This window comes from Prionailurus viverrinus, chromosome B3, assembly GCF_022837055.1.
Source record: "Prionailurus viverrinus isolate Anna chromosome B3, UM_Priviv_1.0, whole genome shotgun sequence".
NCBI lineage: Eukaryota > Metazoa > Chordata > Mammalia > Carnivora > Felidae > Prionailurus > Prionailurus viverrinus.
The window spans coordinates 48,802,593-48,823,817 of NC_062566.1; the positions used below are offsets into that span (position 1 = coordinate 48,802,593).

Below are 21,225 nucleotides of genomic sequence, written 5' to 3' on the forward strand. Positions count from 1 at the left end.
ACTAATCACATTATGTTTTTGCTTATCTGTTTCAGGTTTGTTTTCAATCTTCCTGGTAAGACTGTAATTTCTTGTGTAGTGTTCCTCTGGAGAAGGGCAGCTTTATTGAGCTATAATTCACATACTGTGCAGTTCACCTATTTGAAGTGTACAATGCAGTGGCTTTTAGTGTATTCACAGATATGTGCAGTCATTAATACTGTCCATTTTAAAACATTTACATCACCTCAGAAAGAAACCAAATAGGTGGAACACACAGGATGTTTAGGGCAGTGAAACTATTCCATGTTGCATAGGATACTGTAATGGTGGATAAATAGCATACATTTGTCAAAATGTATAGAATGTACAACACCAAGAGTAAATCCTAAATGTAAACTATGGACTGTGGATGGTAATGATGTGTCATTGTATGTTTATTTATTGTAACAAATGTACCCCTCTGGTGCAGATGTTGATAATGGGAGGCTGTACCTGTGTGTGGCATGGGTATGTGGGTACTCTGTACTCCTGCACAGTTTTGCTGTGACCCTAAAGCTGATCTAAAAAATCTTTTTGAAAAAGAAAGGAACCCCATTTCCTTTAGCTATCACCTCTTATCCCCACTTCCCACCAAACCCTAAGCGACCATTAGTCATCTCATGTTTCTTCTGCATGATACAAGTACTTGGCAAAGTGCTAGATGTGTTATTAATGCTAATAGTTACCATTTACTAAGAGCTTAATGTGCAAATAATTGCATCATCCAACTTAATCTTCATGACAACTCTATGTTAAAGTTGAGAATGTTGAAGCTTAAAACAGGTTAAATGACAGGGCGCCTGGGTGGCTCAGTGGTTGGGTGACTGACCCTTGATTTTGTTTCAGGTCATGATTTCATGGTTGGTGGGATCAGGCCCTGCATGGGGCTCTGTGCTGACAGTGCAGAGCCTGCTTGAGATTCTCCCTCTCTCTCTGCCCCTCCCCTGCTTTCACTCTCTCACACACCCAATAAATAAGCAAACAAACAAAATGCCAAAATGCCATGTATGTAGAAAAATATTTCTGTAACTGATGACAGAAATTACTGCCTGTGTTTTCTTCTGGTTTTATTGTTTCAGGTCTCACATTTAGGTCTTTAATCATTCTGAGTTTATGTTTGTGTATGGTATAAGAAAGTGGTCTGGGGGTGCCTGGCTGGCGCAGTTGGAAGAGCATGTAACTCATGATCTCAGGGTCATGAGTTCAACTCCCATGTAGGGTATAGAGATTACTTAAATAAACAGGTATTTGTTAAAGAAAGAAAGAAAGAAAGATGGCCAGTTTCATTCTTTTGCATGTAGTTGCCCATTTGTTGTTGTCCATGTAATCCCAGCACCATTTGTTGAAGAGACTATCTTTTCCCCATTGTATGTTCTTGCCTCCTTTATCATAGATTAATTGACCATATACACGTGGGCTTATTTCTGTGCTCTCTATAATACATCTGTAGGATATGAATCAGGATTCTATGTATTAAAATTTTTTATAGATACTACCAGTTGTCTATTTAAAGGCTGCACCACTTCAGCTTTGTGCATAATTAGAACCCAAATCTTTATCTAAATACCATTCTTCTCCACAAGGAGCTTAGTAGTATGACTGGTTTGGGACCTGTGGCAGGTAAAGAATAAAGTCAGCCTAGGACATCTTGTGCCAAAAAATAAGGAAGTCCTCAAAGACTAGTGGGGTCTTGTCAAAGGATACAAAGAGCCAGCTGCAAGAGGCCCTGATGACCAAATTTGGGACAATTTGAACATCAAACAAATGCTTCTATTACATTAAATTTTTAAAAATCAGTGAACCTCTAGTGATACCAAGCAAAAGGTAGTAGAAGGAGAGAGTAAAGCTCTTTTTTAAAGAATACTAGCTAATAAATGCAGAAGGAATTACAGTATTAAAAAACAATGACCATTTCTCAACCCCCAATGTAATATTTAAAATTAAATTCAAGCATGGATCATCATGGAGGCTAAAACTAGGTGAGAGGTTGTTGAACTGTTTACATGGTGCTACAGATTACTTTCTAACCAGTCACAAAGAGAAAGAAATACATAACTTTATACTAGAGAAATCCTGCAGTTACTACATTAATCAAATAATCAAACTCAACATCACTAATCCAGGACATCCTAGGACATCATGTGCTGTTTTGTTGGATTCATTAAAAAGTACCCAATTCAGTGCCCCTTGGTGGCTCAGTCACTTAAACATTCAACTTCAGCTCAGGTCATGATCTCACAGTTTGTGAGTTCAAGCCCTGTGTCAGGCTCTGTGCTGACAGCTTGGGGCCTGGAGCCTGCTTCGAGTTCTATGTCTCCCTCTCTTCTGCCCCTTCCCTGCTCACACTGCGTCTCTTTCTCTCTCAAAAATGAATAAACATTAAAAAAATTTTTTTAAAAAAGAAGTACCCAATTCACTTACAAATTCTTTTAAAAAAATGTTTAACCCAAACTTAATCATCCCTCACGATTATCTGCAGGATTACTCTCTATAGTTAGAATTGATTATTCTGCTGTATAACTTATGTAAGTTATGTTAGTGACTTCTCTAAGTCTCAGAGTCCTCACTAGTAAAACAGTAATAGTAGATCAGATATGTGTACAAAAACCTAAATATACTGTTTAGTTTGTATAGTTAGTAACCTACAAATAGTTTAGTGTATAGTAAGAATTTAGGATATTGGTTCACCTCTGCTGTCGAATAAATCCATTCATGACCAACATGGAAACAGCTGAATGAAAGCAACATTTCTTTTTTCCACAAATAATTTCCTTGTCTTCATTATTCCGTGTAATGTGATAGTATGTTTTATAAATTCCCTACACTTGCTTAGATCCGTAAGCTAATGAAGTCCCAAATATGCCAGAAGTCCTTCTAATCCCAAATGTTCAGAGGAGATTTTAGGTAAGAGAGCATGGATTAGAGTATTTTTGTACTGTATAAATTTAGATTGACCTGTGACAAAATTACCAATTTTATACAAAAATGGTCAAATAGCAATTTTATGTAGCTCAGCCTAATGCATGCCTTAGTGGTAGAGCCTTGGTACATTATCTTTATTTGCCAAGCAGACTTTTTTCTCGTACGTTTTAGAGAAAGATTTGTTCAGGGGTGGCTGGTGCCTCAGTTGGTTAAGCGTCCAGCTGTTGGTTTCGGCTCAGGTCATGGTCTCAAGGTTTGTGGGATTGAGTCCTGCGTTGGGCTCTGCTGACAGCGCGGAGCCTGCTTGGGATTCTGTCTCTCCCTCTCTTCTGCCTCTCACCTGCTCGTACGTGTGCGTGCACACTCTCTCTCAAAAATTACAGTAAAAATAAACATTATTTTTAAAAATTTTTAAGAAGATTTAGAGAAAGATTTGTTCAGAGGAGGACAGAGAAGGATTTGGATCAGTTCAGGTTTGAAGGGAATTGTGATGTGATGTGGTATTCTAATTATCTCAGGGTGTTTCTTCATTTCATACTCTCCACTCCCACCCCATCTGCGTTAGTTATTCTTTTCAGTTACTTCTTGGCTCTTCTCTGCCTTTTTTCCCAGGTAGTGGGAAATGAGGCAAAGGACAGAACATTTTTTCATTTCTTCTTTTTTCTTCTCTTTGAACTCTGGATTAGTCTTTTTGAATAGGCAGTTGCAGAATCTTGAAGACTTGAGAGTTGTAGTTTCTCAGAATTTCTTTCACAGGTAGCACTTAGAAATAATAATGTACTTTTTTTTTTTTTAACTGGTAGAATATGGAAGTTAGGACAGGTTGAGGTATTTCTTTTTTTTTATGTTTCAAGTTTTTATTTAAATTCTAGGTAGGTAACATACAGTGTAATATTAGTTTCAGGAGAATTTAGTGATTCATCACTTACATGTAATATCCATTGCTCATCATAACAAGTGCCCTCCTTAATCCCCATCACCTATTTAGCCCATCCCCCACCCGTCTGCCTCTAGCGCCCTCAGTTTGTTCTCTATAGTTAACAGTTTCTCTTATCGTTTGCCTCCCTCTTTTTCTTTCCCCATGTTCATCTGTTTTGTTTCTTAAATTCAACATAAGAGTGAAATCATACAGTATTTTTCTTTCTCTGATATATTTTGCTTAGCATTATACTCTCTAGGTCCATCATTTGTTGTTGCAAATGGCAAGATTCAATTCTTTTTTTATGGCTGAGTAATATTCCATGGTGTGTATGTATGTATGTATGTATGTATGTACATGCATATATATACATGTGTATATATGTATATGCGTACATACATATACATATATAATACATATATGGATATACATATATGTACATGCATATATATATGTATATATGCCACATTTTCTTTATCCATTTATCAGTCAGTGGACATTTGGGATCTTTCCATAATTTGGCTATTGTTGAGAGTGCTGCTGTAAACATCAAGGTACATGTGCCCCTTTAAATCAGTGTCTTTGTATCCTTTGGATAAATACCTAGTAGTGCAGTTGCTGAGTCGCATAGTAGTTCTGTTTTTCACTTTTTGTGGAACCTCCATACTGTTTTCCAGAGTGGCCACACCAGTTTGCATTCCCGCCAGCAGTGCAAAAGTGTTTCCCTTTCTCTGCGTCCTTGCTAATACCTGTTGTTCCCTGAGTTGTTAAATTTTAGCCATTCTGACAGGTGTGAAGTAGTATCTTATTGTAGTTTTGATGTATATATTCCCAATGACGAGTGATGTTGAACATCTTTTCATTTGTCTCTTGGCTATCTGTATGTCTTTGGAAAAATGTCTATTCATGTCTTCTGTCCATTTCTTCACAGGATTATTCGGTTTTTGTGTGTTGCATTTGATAAGTTCTTTATACATTTTGGATACTAACCCTTTATCAGATGTGTCATTTGCAAAGATCTTCTCTCATTCCAGCGGTTTCCTTTTAGTTTTGTTGATTGTTCGCTATGCAGAAGTTTTGTCTTGATGAGGTCCCAATAGTTCGTATTTGCTTTTGTTTCCCTTCCCTCCAGAGACATGTCTAGTAAGAAGTTGCTGTGGCTGAGATCAAAGAGGTTGCTGCCTGTGTTCTCATCTAGGATTTTGACAGTTCTCTGCCTCACATTTAGGTCTTTCATCCATTTTGAATTTAGTTTCGTGTATGGTGTAAGAAAAGTGGTCGAGTTTCATTCTTCTGCATGTCTCTGTCCAGTTTTCCCAACACCATTTGTTGAAGAGACTTTCACTGGATATTCTTTCCTGCTTTATCGAAGGTGAATTAACCATATAGTTGTGGGTTCATTTCTAGGTTTTCTATTCTGTTCCATTGATCTATGTGTCTGTTTTTGTGCCAATACCATACTGTCTTGATGACTACAGCTTTGTAATATAGCTTGAAGTCTGCAATTGTGATGCCTCCAGCTTTGCTTTTCTTTTTCAGGATTGCTTTGGCTATTCAGGGTCTTTTGTGGTTCCATACAAATTTTAAGATTATTTGTTGTAGCTCTGTGAAAAATACTGGTGGTTATTTTGATAGGGACTGCACTGAATATGTACATTGCTTTGGGCAGTATAGACATTTTAACAGTATTCTTCCTGTCCATGAGCATGGAATATTTTTCCATTTCTTTGTGTTATCTTCAGTTTCTTTCATAAGTGTTTATAGTTTTTGGAGTACAGATCTTTTACCTCTTTGGTTAGATTATTTCCTAGGTTTTTGGTATAATTGTAAATGAGATCACTCTCTTGATTTCTCTCTCTGCTGTTTCATTATTGGTGTATAGAAATGCAACAGATTTCTGTACATTGATTTTGTATCCTGAGACTTTACAGAATTTGTGTATCAGTTCTACCAATATTTTGGTCTAGCCTTTCGGGTTTCCTACATAGAGTATCATGTCATCTACTAATAGCAAAAGTTTGACTTCTTCCTTGCCGATCTGGATGCCTTTTATTTCTTTTTGTTGTCTGATTGCTGAGGCTAAGACTTCCAGTACTGTGTTAAATAACAATGGTGAGAGTGGACATCCAAGGCAGGTTGAGGAATATTAAATGCACTACATAAACTCTGAAGTAGGGGTGCTTGGGTGGCTCAGTCCGTTAAGTGTCCTACTCTTGACTTTGGCTCAGGTTGTGATCTCACGGTTTGTGGGTTCAAGCCCCGCATTGGGCTCTGCTAACAACACGGAGCCTGCTTGGGATTCTGTCTCCTTCTCTCTCTGCCCCTCCCACCATCTCCCTCTCTCTCCCTCTCTCTCAAAATAAAAAAAAGGAAACTTTAAAAAAACAATGAAGTAATAACTCATAAGAGATTGAGAAAGTAAGTTTTAGGGTGTGAAGGGAGTTTGAAGTTATCACACAACAAGAATCCTCTGTGGGATATAGCTCTTATAGCAAGGTCATAATTGTGTCCCCGTAAGAAAGTGACTTATTTTCCTTAAAAGAATGTGTTCTGGGCAAATGAATATAACTTAAGTGTTTCCTCAAATAAGAAATAAATTCATTGGAAGATCTTCCCTCTTAAGGAAGTACTGTCAAACCTTATGTATAAATAGCATTATTAAAGTGTTTTGTTGTTGGCAAACCAGATTATTACCAGTGTGAAAATTATTGTTCGTGTCCTAGACAGCTGCTCAGGAAGCAATCCTGCATGCGTCTGGAAATGGCAAACCTGTACCGTCTAAGGACTACTGCATGCTCTATAACCCTCATTGGACAGATCTTCCAAGTACCCTAGAAAATGCAGTAAGTAAATCACAGTTAATATTTATTTGTAAACATAGAATTATTGAAAGGCAAGAATGAGTATTATATTTTAGTGTGTGAACTAGCTGTAATATATGATGATTATTTTTTTTTGCTTTGGCTTACATGTTTTTCTGTCTGTGGGAAAAACAAGTTAGGGAATTTTAAAATACTTAACTCAAAGCCTGGTTGTCATAAAATATTTCTAATTTAAAAGAACCTGGTATTAAACCAATATTGATACTTTGTCATTGAATGCATTTATTATGAAATATGATCTTTATCATGTTAAAGACATTTTGTCTTTTCAGACTTCCATCAGTTTGATGAATCTGACTACCACACCATTGTGCAATCTTTCTGATATTCCACCTGAAGGAATAAAGAGCAAAGCAGTTGTGGTACAGTGGGGAACCTGCCATTTTCTTGAAAAAGCCAGAATTGCAAAAACAGGAGGTGCTGAAGCATTATTGGTTGCCAATAACAGTGTCCTAGTAAGTTGTAAAACTTAAGTAACTCTTGAACTCATGATATCAAATTTCACAGGAATTGAACTATCTTTTTGGTATGTAATTTATGGGCCAAGTTTTGAATAATCCCATTATAGGGTTATTTTAAAATAAATATTCTGGCACTGATAGGCATTGAACTGGAAAACTTTATAATTTCTTTTTTTTTTTATTTTTTTAATGTTTACTTATTTTTTGAGAGAGAGAGAGAGAGAGAGTATGAGCAGGGGAGCTGCAGAGAGAGAAGGAGACAGAATCTGAAAGCAGGATTCAGGCTCTGAGCTGTCAGCACAGAGCCTGACATGGGGCTTGAACCCACGAGCCGTAATATCATGACCTGAGACGAAGTCAGACGCTTAACCAACTAAGCCACCCCGCGCCCCTGTAATTTCTTTTCTATTCCTAAATTGAGCAAGACTTTGTCCTAACATATTTGTTAGGTACAAACATGTCTGTATATGTGTGTACACACACACACACACACACGATATACCTACATATAAGTCGGTTTAAGTTTATGCTAAAAGGATTCCAGTTTGAGAACTCTTACTATTATATCAAGAAAGAACATATGAAACTTTGTTTTATAACTAAAAAAAAAGATATAATGTTTATATTTAATGGAATAATGTGTATTTTATTCTGTAAATATACTAGTAGCTCATAATATGTTTTTTTCTTTCAGTTTCCTCCCTCAGGAAACAAATCTGAATTTCATGATGTGAAAATAGTTATTGCATTTATAAACTACAAAGATTTTAAAGATATGAAGCAGGTAAATTAGTAATTATGTATTATACAAAGTTTATACATAGTACAATTCTTTACTTTTAACTATTGATAATAAATTTAAATTATATATGCTCCATTTGCTAACAAGAAGCTATAAAGGCCAATCAGGTCTTTATTTGGGAAATGTTTATCTCCCAGTGAGCACAAGGTGCTTCAGAGCCCTGACTTTAGAAAAGATACTGATTTGTTTTGACTTTTTAATAATCTCTGTTACATCCTTTATCGTAGCTTTAAATCCCTGACAAGATGTGATTGTGTGGAACACTGAACTTTCAAGATTTAATAACCCAAAGTATAGCCTCATAGTTATGACAAGAGAATACATTATGTTGTCAAAAATGGTTCTAGTGTTGTGGATTTTGTAACGTATAGTATCATTTTCAGAGTGAAATGAGAGTATTGCTGCCATAGGCTGTAGTAGAAAGAAAACTAATTCTGATGTTTTAACTGTTATTTTGCCTTTCAGACTCTTGGAGATAACATTACTGTGAAAATGTATTCTCCATCGTGGCCCAACTTTGACTATACTATGGTAGTTATTTTTGTAATTGCTGTGTTCACTGTGGCATTAGGAGGCTATTGGAGTGGACTAATTGAATTGTAAGTTTAACTAAACTTCAGTGTTTTTGTGATAGATGATTAAAAAAATTATTGTTTGATAATCATTTCAATCATGTTAACATTTAAAATTTACCTGACCTCAGAATATAGTGCTAATGAGATAAGATTGCAGGTTTGTCCTCCTGTAGGACATTTAACTTTTCACTGAGAAGAAGGGAGTCATAGCTTCCTCTAACCCTTCTGCTGGTAGGATAACATCGAAATTACATCAAAGGCTTTTTAAAATTAAAATGTTTAGTTATCTCTCACAGAAAAGATGAAGATACTTAGTGTCCTAATGTGCCTATTTATTTAGATTGAAAGAAAATAAGCAAGAGAAAGTAGGGCTGGGGGTTTCAGCTCTTCCTGAGTTCAGTCATTACAGTGTGACTTCATCATTCTGTTTAATGCTTTAGGAATTCTAAGGATATGAAGCATGTTCACATTTTACTTAAATATAGAAATTCTAAATGTACATAAAATTTAGATTTTCCTGTTGATTAACAACCTGAAACCAATCTTCTTATAGTTGTGTTTCTTTGGCTCTGGGTTAAAGCAGGCAACATTGTTTAAAAGGATCAGTTCATATTTACAACTCTGAATTTAAAAATGTGCTTCAATCATATTATTTTATGCGTAAAGGACAGTATACTCATCTTGTGAATTGGTCTGTAGGTTCCATTAAAAAGGACTTATTTGCAACTAAATGAAGTTTATTTGTAATTTCTTTTTTTTTTTAACGTTTATTTTGAGAGAGAGAGAGAGTGAGCGTGTGTGCACGCACATGTGCTCACATACGCTCACATGAGCAGGGGAGGGGCCAAGAGAGGGAGAAAGAGAGCATCTCAAGCAGGCTCTGCACTGTCAGTGCAGAGCCCAACACAGGGCTCAATCCAACAAACTGCGAGATCATGACCTGAGCCAAAATCAAGAGTCAGACGCTCAATCGACTGAGCCACCCAGGCACCCTTTGTCTTATTACTGTGATGTATCACACTGATTGATTTCTGAATATTAAACCACCCTTGCATCCTGAACAAAAATCCCAGTTTATTGTGGTTAATGAATTTTTTTTAATTTATTGTTGGATTTGGTTTGCTAATATTTTGTTGAGGATTTTTGCATCTATGTTCATCAGAGATATTGACTTACAGTTCTCTTTTTTGGGGGGGGGGGTGGCTTTATCTGGTTTTGGTACTCCTGGCCTCATAGAATGAGTTTTGAAGCTTTCCTTCCTCTTATTTTTTGGAATAGTTTGAGAAGAATAGATACTCACTTCTCTTTAAATGTTTGGTAAAATTCAGCTGTGAAGCTGTCTGGTCTTGGACTTTTGTTTGTTGGGAGTTTTTTGATTACTGATTCAATTTCATTGCTGGTCCTCAGTCTGTTCAAAGTTTCTATTGCTGATTCAGTTATGGGAGATTGTATGTTTCTAGGAATTTATCCGTTTCTTCTCAGTTGTCCAATTTGTTGCCATTTAATTTTTTATAATATTCTCTTGTAATTCTTTGTATTTCTGTGGTGTTGGTTGTTATTTCTCCTCTTTCATTTGTGATTTTGTTTGAGTCCTCTCTCTCTCTCTCTCTCTCTCTCTTTTTATGAGTTTGGCTAAAGGTTTATCAATTTTGTTGGTCTTTTCAAAGAACCAGCTCCTGGTTTCATTTATCTGTTCTATTGTTTTGTGTTTTTTAGTTTCTGTTTCCTTTATTTCTGTTCTGTTATTTGTTATTTCCTTCCTTCTGCTGGTTTTGAGTTTCTTTGTTTCTTCTTTTTCTAGCTCCTTTAGGTGTAAGGTTAGGTTATTTGTTTGAGATTTTTTTCTTGCTTCTTCAGATAGGCCTGTATTGCTATAAACTTCCCTGAAAACTTTTTTTGCTGCATCCCAAAGATTTTGTGCCTTTTTGTTTCTAATTTTTTATTTCTTGTTTGATTTTTTTGGTTGACCTATTCATTGTTTAGTAGCATATTATTTAACCTCCATGTTAACTTGTGGTCTTCCAGCTTTTTTCTTGTGGTTGATTTCCAGTTTCATAGCATTGTGGTCAGAAAAGATGCTTGGTATGACTTTTATCTTTTTTAATTATTGAGGCTTGTTTTGTGGTCTTATATGTGGTCTGTTGTGGAGAATGTTCCATGTGCACTTGAAAAGAATGTGTATTCTGCTGTTTTAAGATGGAAAGTTCTGAATATATCTGTTAAATCCACCTGGTTCAATGGGTCATTCAAAGTCACCATTTCCTTGTTGATTTCCTGTTTGGATGATCAGTCCTTTGATGTAAGTGGGTTGTTAAAGTTCCCTATTATTATTGTATTACTATCATTTCTTTCCTTTTTGTTTGTTATTAACTGTTTTATGTATTTGGGTGTTTTCATGTTGGGTGCATAAATACGTACAACTGTTATATCTTCTCATTGGATGGTCCCCTTTATTATTATATAGTGTCCTTTGTCTCTTGTTACAGTTTTTAAAGTTTGTTTCTAGGGTACCTGGGTGGCTCAATCAGTTATGTGTCTGACTCTGGATTTTGGTTTAGGTCGTGATCTCACAGTCATGGGATTGAGTCCCAGCCCTGGGCATGGAGCCTGCTTGGGATTCCCTCTCTTTATCTGTCTTTCTCTCTTCTTTCTCTCTTCTTTCTCTCTGTCTCTCCCTGCCCCATCCAGCCTCTGCCCCTCCTCCACTCTCTCTCTCAGAATAAATACATTAAAAAATAATTAAGTCTATTTTTTCTGATATAAGTATTGCTACTTCAGCTTTCTTTTCATACCCATGTGATGATAAATGCTTTTCCTTCCTTTCACTTTCAATCTGCATGTGTCTGCAGGTCTGAAATGAGTCTCTTGTTAGGCAGCATACAGATGGCTCTTCTTTTTTTTTTCCATTCTGTCACCCTCTATCTTTTGATTGAAACACTTTGTCTATTTACATTCAAAGTAATTATTGATAGATATGTACTTATTGTCATTTTGTTACTCTTTTTATGATTGTTTTTGTGGTTCTTTTCTGTTTCTTTCCTTGCTCTCTTCTCTGACAATTAGTTGGGTTTCTTTGTGAGATACTTGGATTCCTTTCTTTTTATTTATTTTTTAATTAATTTATTTATTTTGAGAGAGACAGACACAGCATGAGTGGAGAGGGGCAGAGAGAGAGGGAGACAGAGAATCCCAAGCAGGCTGTGTGCTGGCAGCACAGAACCCAATGTGGGACTTGACCCCATGAAACTGTAATACCATGACCCAAGCCAAAACCAAGAGTCAGACACTTAACCGACTGAGCCATCCAGGTGCCCCAGCTTTCTTTTTGTTTTTTGCATATGTTTTACAAGGTTTTTGATTTGTGGTTACCATTAGGTTTATATGTAAATCTGCATATAGCAGTTAGTGTTAACTTGATGGTCACTTACATTTGAACCCATTCTTTACCCCCCACCTCCCGGGTTTTAAGTATATGATAGCATACTTTACATCTTTTGATTTTGTGAGTCCCTTGACTGATTTTTTTGGATATACTTATTTTTTACTGCTTTTGTGCTTCCTACTTTTTTTTACTCCCACTTATGGTCTTTCCTTTCCACTCAAAGAGTCCCCTTTAACATTTCTTGTAGAGCAGGTTTGGTGGTGATGAATTCTTTTAACTTTTGTTTGTCTGGGAATTTCCTTATCTCTCCTTCTATTCTGAATTATAGCCTTGCTGGATAGAATATTCTTGGTTGCACATTTTTTCCTTTCAGTACTTTGAATATATCATGCCACCCTTTTCTGGCCTGTATAAGGTTTCTGTTGAAAATTCAGCCTATACCCTTATGAGGTTTCCCTTGTACATAAATGTTTTCTCTTGCTGCTTTTAAAATTCCCTTTCAAAGAGCGCCTGGGTGGCTCAGTCGGTTAAGCGTCCAACTTCAGCTCAGGTCACGATCTCATGGTTCATGAGTTCAAGCCCCGCGTCAGGCTCTGTGCTAACAGCTCAGAGCCTGGAGCCTACTTCAGATTCTGTGTCTCCTTCTGTCTCTGCCTCTCCCCTCCTCATGTTCTGTCTCTCTGTGTCTGAAAAATAAATAAACACTAAAAAAATTTTTTTTAATTCTCTCTTTCGAGATTATGAATTTTGAAATTGAGATGACTGATTCTAACAGTAAAGTAAAGATAGAACTAAGTGTATGTGTGGGTGTGGGTGAGGGGCCTGACCTTATAATACAAGAAAGAGAAGATGCATCAGTGACAAAGGGAAAAATGTTTTGTAAAAAGTAGAATGATTAAGAACATTAGCACCATTTGCAACAACATGGATGGGCTTTGAACGCACTGTGCTATAAGTAAAATAAGTCAGACAGAGAAAGACAAATACTGTATAATGTCACTGATATGTGGAAGCAAACAAAAAAGGAACTCAGAGACACAGAGAGTCAGATTGATGGTTCCCAGAGGCAGGGAGTGAGGGTGGCAAAATGAATGAGGGTTATCAAAAGGTACAAACTTCTGGTTATAAAATAAGTAACTCTTGGGGATGTGATGTACAGCATGGTGACTATAATTGGTAAGACTGTATTGTGTATTTGAAAGTTGCTAAGAGAGTAGATCTTAAAAGTTCTTATCACAAGAAAATAAATGTGACTGTGGTGACGGATGTTAACTATACCTATTGTGACCATTTTGTTATGTATGCAAATACCAAGTCATTATGTTGTATACCTGAAACTAATATTATATGTCAATAAGATCTTAATTTTTAAAAATGAACATATGGACTGTCATTTAGCAAGTAAAAAGAGTTAAAAGAGAAGGGGAAAGAGAGTAAAACTTAGGAAAGGGAAAGTTTACCAGAACAGGAATTCGTAAGTCAGAATTACCTGCCAAATGAAAGATGTACCTTATGCAGAAGGGAAAGGTGCCTTGGTTCAGTTTAAAACTGAGAATTAAAGTCTTATTATAATGAAATCATTGGTTCTCAAGCTCCATAAACTCAAGATGGCATGAAAAAAAGCTTAGCTTTTCATTATACATAGCTCTTAAGCTACTTAGGAATATAGTGTTTTAATTTTTTTTTTTCAACTTTTTTATTTATTTTTGGGACAGAGAGAGACAGAGCATGAACGGGGGAGGGGCAGAGAGAGAGGGAGACACAGAATCGGAAACAGGCTCCAGGCTCCGAGCCATCAGCCCAGAGCCCGACGTGGGGCTCAAACTCACGGACCGCGAGATCGTGACCTGGCTGAAGTCGGACGCTTAACCGACTGCGCCACCCAGGCGCCCCAGGAATATAGTGTTTTAAAAGATGAATTGTTGTATTTTATATGATATAAATCTAGTATATGTTTCCTTTCCAAAAATTGCCTGGTGCTTTTTACTTTGCCATATTTATCTTTTCCTTTAAAGTGGTCTGCTGGTTTACTGAATAGGAATATATAAATCTTTCATTGTGATATATATGAATATATATATATCTTTCACTGTGATAAAAATAGCTTTAAGTGTATCTGTTTGCAATGACAGATACCAAAGGTTGGCACCTTTTACCACTCAGATGCCACTTTTATTGATACTTCTGTTGATACCTTCACATCCAGCTCTGCAGTTGCCAGAATGTGCTGGTGTGGCTGTCCCCAGACCCTTTCCCTGCTCTTTTCCCAGGCAGCCTCCCTTGAGTCACAAATACTCGATGTAGTGACCATACTAGTCAACAGTTTTCTAATAAGAAAGTGGTATGTTGGTAAATAAGCAGTCTGGCAAGTGGACAATTTGATAGAAGTAAACTTTTTTTAACCAGAAGTTTGTATTGAGCCAGACCTGATGAGAAGGGTCAGGGTGTAAGCAAAGGAAATGAGACTTTAGTTGATCAGAGCTGAAGGGAGTAGAAGTAAAAAAGTATATAGAGGGCTCCATGTAACTGAGATGAGACAATAAGATGACAGAACAGAGACTGCTCAACAAAGGACACTACTGACCCCTCTTCAACTTTTATCTCTGCTTTTATTAGCTGTGTGGCTTAGCAAGGGTTGTTGCTATGTTAAGGTAGGAGAAAGCTATGTCTTGAACTTCTTTTGAATGCTTTGTAATATCCTGATGAGCACAGAACAGGTATACAGTAAATACTGAGTTGACTGAAAGAAGAATTTAATGTTTACCTGTAAGAGAAGCTAATTTTAGAAGTACTTTACTGTCTGTAACTTGGTAATAAGTATGTTAAAAGAATTGGTTATCATCAGAAATTTATTACATCAATATAGTTTTCAAATTAGATAGTATAAACATCTACAAACATTAATTTGTTTATGTGATAAATATCATCTGTGTCAATAATTTTGCTTCCAGAAAAGAAAAAAGTGTTGTTTCAGAAGTTAGTGATTAATAATAGATCGTCTCTGGAGCATAGAGCTTATAGGGACCTTTTACTTTCTAGATTAAGTATTTTCTATTTGTTTGGTGTGCAGTTTTTTAAAGTATATTACTTTGTAGTCAGAAACAAATTTAAGTTGGTGTTGGAGGTCAATTTTAAAAATAACTGTACCTGGCAGAAATTTTCTCAAGTTCCTGTGTATGTTTATGCAGGGAGAACATGAAGGCCGTGACAAACACTGAAGATAGAGAAATGAGGAGAAAGAAGGAAGAATATTTAACTTTTAGTCCTCTAACAGTTATAATATTTGTGGTCATCTGCTGTGTTATGATGGTCTTACTTTATTTCTTCTACAAATGGTTGGGTAAGAAGTCCTATTTTATATTTGCTACTTTCAGCATACAATTTTTTCATTTACTTCACCAGATTTCCTTTAAGGTATTCTACCTGGAAAGCTTAAGCAAATAATTAAAAAGTGATACTAACTTTTTAAACTATCAGAAGTGTTAGGATCCCCATTACTCTGGGATAAAAAATACTCAGATTGAAAATATACTACATCTTCAGATAAGAACACTACTTCATATGACTTGAAAGAATTGCTGTGATCCCTAAGTTTCCCTCTCTGCACATAAAGCTTGATAGCCCAATATCTAAGCAGCACACTAAAACTTTATTATTTGAACTTTATTAAAAGTTTATTACACTGAATTTGAAGTTTATTCAAATTGCTAATTGATTTGCCTCTGCTCACTCCCAAAGTGTAGTTTGTTCTTTTGTCAGCTTGCAAATCAAGATGTGTTGCTCATATTTTATTTTGCTTGTATAAACAGTCGGGATTATACTACATCTAAAGACATACAAACATGCAAGGACTTGCCTGTGGTCTAGATAGTAACTGATACCTTTCCTTTAAGAAGGTAGGGGTAGGAACTGTATGGTCTTGCCCATCCCCTGGACTATCTTGCTAGTAGCCTGAAAGAATGGAAATTTGCCATCTCTGGCTGATGTACAGCACAAAGAGGAGGGGACCAGGATATAGGGCAGTGTGCCTGATAAGAATTGGCAAAAACCCTTTGTAAAAACTGCTACAGACTGTAGTGCTTATTTAGAGAATATTAGTAAATTTTCTGGACTAGAAAACTGAGGTTAGTTTCAGCTTATTGTCTAATTTCTCCTGTCTACTATGACATATATTTCCAATTAGAAAAAAGAATTATTTCAGGGCGCTTGGGTGGCTCAGTAAGTTGGACATCTGGCTCTTGATTTCAGCTCAGGTCATGAACTTGCAATTTGTGGGATCAAACCTGCACTGAGCATGGAGCCTTCTTGGGATTCTCTCTTCCTGTCTCTCTACCTCCACCATCCCCCACCCCCATAAACATTAAAACATGAAAGAAAAATTAATTATTTCAATGTCACTCCTATTTCAATCTGTTGCTGGGAGAATAGATACTAGGAAAGTTATTTCTATTACATTGTCATTGTGCAGCTTATATTTCTAATTTAATACACAGCCTTCAGTTTGCGTCTGACCCAAAGTCAGTTAATTAGTGATCTTTGAAAAGGGATTCCTCTACCCTATCCTAAAGCATGTTTTCATTTTTGGTGAGAAATTTCTTTAAACTTATTGGTATTTAAAAAGCCTTGTTTATAAATGTAATTTTTTTAATTTTTTAATTATATTTGAGACAGAGAACACGAACAGGGGAGACAGGCAGAGCGGGGGAGAGAGAGAGAGAGAGCAGCTCCACACTTAGTGTAGAGCCTACCATGGGGCTTAATCCCAGGACCCTGGGATCATAACCTGAGCTGAAATCAAGTCAGACGGTCAAATGACTTAGCCACCCAAGGCACCCCTATAAATGTAATTTTTAATGTAAGAGGGAGATCGTTAAATCTTATGGTTTATCCCAGGACATGGGATTTAATTATGACTGACTAAATCTATGTGATGTTGCAAAATTTATTTTTATTTTGGTTCCTTATGGTTCCTTTTGGCTAAAGTTGCTGCTATTTTTAATATATGAAATGTATCAAATTGTGAGGTTTCCCCTTACCATTTAATGTTAAGTCATGTTCAAGAAAGTAACTAAAGATAGTTATATTAACCATATTCTTTCCCATGCCTAATCGTTTTCTTAGTATAGGAGGCATTGAATAAAATACCTAAAACTGTTTGGGTCTCAAGAGCATAATTTCTACCTATGTTTTAAAACTTGGGTGGGCAACCTTTGGTGTATGATTTACCAAACATAACTTGGCAATTTTTTACTGTCTTTCTTACTGCTTACATTACCATATATAACTAGTAATAACAAGTAACAAGGAACTAAAAAAGTAATTTGTCCAAGTTCACCAATTAGAAAGGGGCCAATAGTTGAAAACAAGGATATCAGAAAATTGGGGAATGGTAGCTATGTTTCTAAAAAAGGAATAGTTTTGCAGACTCGTGAACAAGATCTAAGTTGTCCAGCTACAGAAACAGCAAGATGCCAGGTGATTTTTCAGGCTTTTTTGTGACATTCTAAAGATTCAATAGAAGCTGTATTGGTTAAAAAGAAGAAAGATTGATTTACTGTCTCTAGATTACTCTCTTTCTCACCTACACAGAGTTATAATTTTCTGAAATTTAGTGGAACTTGAAAAATTCAGGTAAAATTTGTATTTCCATTGTGAAATTTTGAGAAAGCTAAGAAAGTGAATATTTTATTTTAAAGTACAATCATTTCTTCCCCTGTTTAGGAATAAGGAGATTAAATGTAATTTTAAATAATTGTCAAATAACTATAGCTAATATAGAAAAATAATTGAATTTTAACTACCTTAGTTTCATAGCATAACAGAGTTTGTTTAAATGGATTTGGTTTTACCACAGATCAAGTTATTAGAGATAAATTCCACCATAGGAAAATATAGATAGCGTGGTTAATGTCTAAGGTAGGTGTCCGTTCTCATCCTTAACCTGCATTTTTAAAAACATTTATACTATTTAAAAACATTTATACTATTTTTATACTATTTAAACTATTATACTATTTATACTATATTTATACATATACTATGTTTATTTTTTAAAGAGAGAGTAGATCCAAAGCAGGCTTTGCACTGACAGCCCAGAGCCCAATGTGGGGCTCAAACTCACAACCCCGAGAGATCATGACCTGAGCCAAAGTCAGACATTCAACCACCTGAGCCACCCAGGCACCGTATATTGTTTTCTTAATTTGTCCATTCCTTACATTTAAATACTTAGAAATATCTACAACTCACTTTGTAAACATCTTTAACAGACATGTTAGTTTGAATCATTGAATGATAGAAACTGTAGAGACAGCTTCAGCCCTTGAGCAATCCTACCCACTCTTCAATGAAACTCAAGTTGTAAATATTTTCAGTTTAGTAACCTATTCAAATTATAGTATGGTCACTGCATTGAAAGTATCGTGTTTCAGTAAGAAAGCTAAACCTTAATATTGCTTGTATAAATATTTTCTTATCACATTTCCTTTTGTTCTCATATAACTTAGTGTCTTGTTTTTTTTCTAGTTTATGTTATGATAGCAATTTTCTGCATAGCATCAGCAATGAGTCTGTACAACTGTCTTGCTGCACTAATTCGTAAGATACCCTGTGGACAATGCGCGTATGTATCTCTTACAAGGAATTCTATAACGTTGGTATTTGTAATTTAAAATGATACAGGGAAAAGTAGGAGTGCTGTTTTAAACCTGTGCAATCCAATATACATGTGGCTGTTTAAAGTTAAGTTAATTAAAATTAAATAAATTTAACAATTCAGTTCCTCAGTCTCGTTAGCCACATTTCAAATGCTAATAACCACATGTAGCTACTATACTGGACAGCACAGATCTGAAACATTTCCATCATCACAGACAGTTCTGTTGAACTGATAAAAAATTTTTTGATGTATCATTTGTTGTACTTAAAACTTAAATTGATATTTTAATAACTTTCTTGTGACTGTGGTTAACATTTGCCATTTCTCATATTACATGAACATTGTAATTCATCTACAGAGTAAACTAACCTATTTTGATCTGTTTTTTAGGATTACATTTCGTGGCAAAAGCATTGAAGTGAGACTTATCTTTCTCTCTGGACTATGCATAGCAATATCTGTTGTTTGGGCTGTATTTAGAAATGAAGATAGGTATGACTACTCAGTGTATTTGCTCTTAGATTAAGAATACATTATTTTAGGGGCGCCTGGGTGGCGCAGTCGGTTAAACGTCCGACTTCAGCCAGGTCACGATCTCGTGGTCCGGGAGTTCGAGCCCCGCGTCGGGCTCTGGGCTGATGGCTCAGAGCCTGGAGCCTGTTTCCGATTCTGTGTCTCCCTCTCTCTCTGCCCCTCCCCCGTTCATGCTCTGTCTCTCTCTGTCCCAAAAATAAAAATTAAAAAAAACGTTGAAAAAAAAGAATACATTATTTTATATCTTGCATGATAATTATGCATTTTGGTTAGTATGGATTTTTTTTTTTTGCTTTTATCCCAGAATACCATAGTCTTGAAACAAGCTAAATAAATACTTAAATAAACAGATCTTATGCTAATGGATTCAAGGTCATATAGAGAAGCAAATATATATTATGATTTAAACATCTAAGCTGAAATAGGCTTCAAAAATATACTTAATTATGGTATACCCACCCAAGTACAATGCAGCTGTTAAGGATGAAGATCTCTATGAATTGATTTGCAGTGATTTCCAGGGTGTATTTTTTTTTTTATGGTTATTTATTTATTTATTTTTGAGAGAAAAAGAAAGAAAGCGAGGGAGGTGCAAAGAGAGAGGAGACAGAGAATCCCAAGCAGTCTCCGTGCTGTCAGCACAGAGCCCAGTGTGGGGCTTGAACTCATGAACTGTGAGATCATGACTGAGCCCAAATCAGGAGTCGGATGCTTAACCAACTGAGCCACCCAGGCGCCCCCTAAGGGTGTGTTTTTAAGTGAGAAAAGGATATCTAGAGTATGCCATCTTTTATGTAAGAGAGGAAATACACAGATATCTGTCCATTTGCAGGAAGGATAACCAGAAAAAAATTTTAACTTTTTAATGGTTTATTAATAAAATTATTAAAGCCCAGAACCACTTATAGACTAAAATTTGGAAGCAAAGCGTATACAATTTTTGGCAGCTTCAGTTGATAATTATGCATATCAATTCCTTGTAGAGTCTGTTACATAGATCTTACTTCCTTTAGATTGTAGCTCTCTGGATGTATATTAACACTAATATCCTTTGTTTTGAGCTACCTTTCTAAAAGGGACCTGTGTATAAGTTCAAAGGTTAAAGATAAGTATGCACTATATCTGATATATATTCTGAGGTAGGCTTTCAACTTTTTCTTAGTATAGTGGTATTCGTTATTCTAGGACAGTAAACTGATAAATATGGAGCATATGAGAGGTTTTTTGGTCATTATAATTGCTGTTTAGTAATCAAATAGTCAAATCATAGCAATTGAATGATATCACTTTAGTGATCTATTTCTTTTGAAAAGTCCCATCTAAAAATAACTACATAAACCAATTAAAGTTAACTTCTTTTGATTTTAGGTGGGCTTGGATTTTACAGGATATCTTGGGGATTGCTTTTTGTCTGAATTTAATTAAAACACTGAAGTTACCCAACTTCAAGGTAAAGTATACTACTTTGCTAGCTAAAATAATTTTTTCTTTTTAAAAAAACTTTATTAATGTATAATTTACATATAATAAAATGCACCCATTGTAAGTGTACAGTTTATTAAAGTTTTGCAAATGAATGATTTTGTAGCCACCATCTTAATTGTATAACATTTCTCATCTCTTCAAAAGCTCTGTTCTGCCCTTTTGCTATCAGTCCTAATAACCAGCCTCAGCCAACCACTGATTTGATAGCTAAAATATTTTTAATCATTTGTATAATATGTCAGTTTCACAAAATCCTTATAGACAAAATATCAACGAAGAGCATTTCTTTGACTTAGTGATTCATTTTTTTTTAAAGAATAGGATAAAGAAGATAAAATTTTTAATGTGATAGGTAGAATAAAAGTATAAATAATAACTGTTAAATACCTTTCAAAAACTAGTGTTCAAATGTAATTTCACGTGTTTATTTGTACTTGCAAAATAGTATAATCTCTTAATTTAGATATTGAAAATTTGACCTTTACATGTTTCTTTTTTCAACAGTCATGTGTGATACTGCTAGGCCTTCTCCTCCTCTATGATGTATTTTTTGTTTTCATAACACCATTCATCACAAAGGTATG

General features: G+C 35.6%; 1 protein-coding gene across 1 annotated transcript in view; it reads left to right on the forward strand.

Annotated features, from left to right (window-relative positions):
• The window catches only part of SPPL2A (signal peptide peptidase like 2A), a 52,069-nt gene that overhangs the window by 12,694 nt on the left and 18,150 nt on the right, over positions 1-21,225 (forward strand). The window contains exons 2-10 of the mRNA XM_047863114.1: positions 6,586-6,705; positions 7,017-7,199; positions 7,900-7,989; positions 8,473-8,606; positions 15,153-15,304; positions 18,490-18,586; positions 19,013-19,114; positions 20,525-20,606; positions 21,146-21,220. Of these exons, the coding sequence (XP_047719070.1) occupies positions 6,586-6,705; positions 7,017-7,199; positions 7,900-7,989; positions 8,473-8,606; positions 15,153-15,304; positions 18,490-18,586; positions 19,013-19,114; positions 20,525-20,606; positions 21,146-21,220 (1,035 nt within the window). The remainder of the gene's footprint in view (positions 1-6,585; positions 6,706-7,016; positions 7,200-7,899; positions 7,990-8,472; positions 8,607-15,152; positions 15,305-18,489; positions 18,587-19,012; positions 19,115-20,524; positions 20,607-21,145; positions 21,221-21,225) is intronic.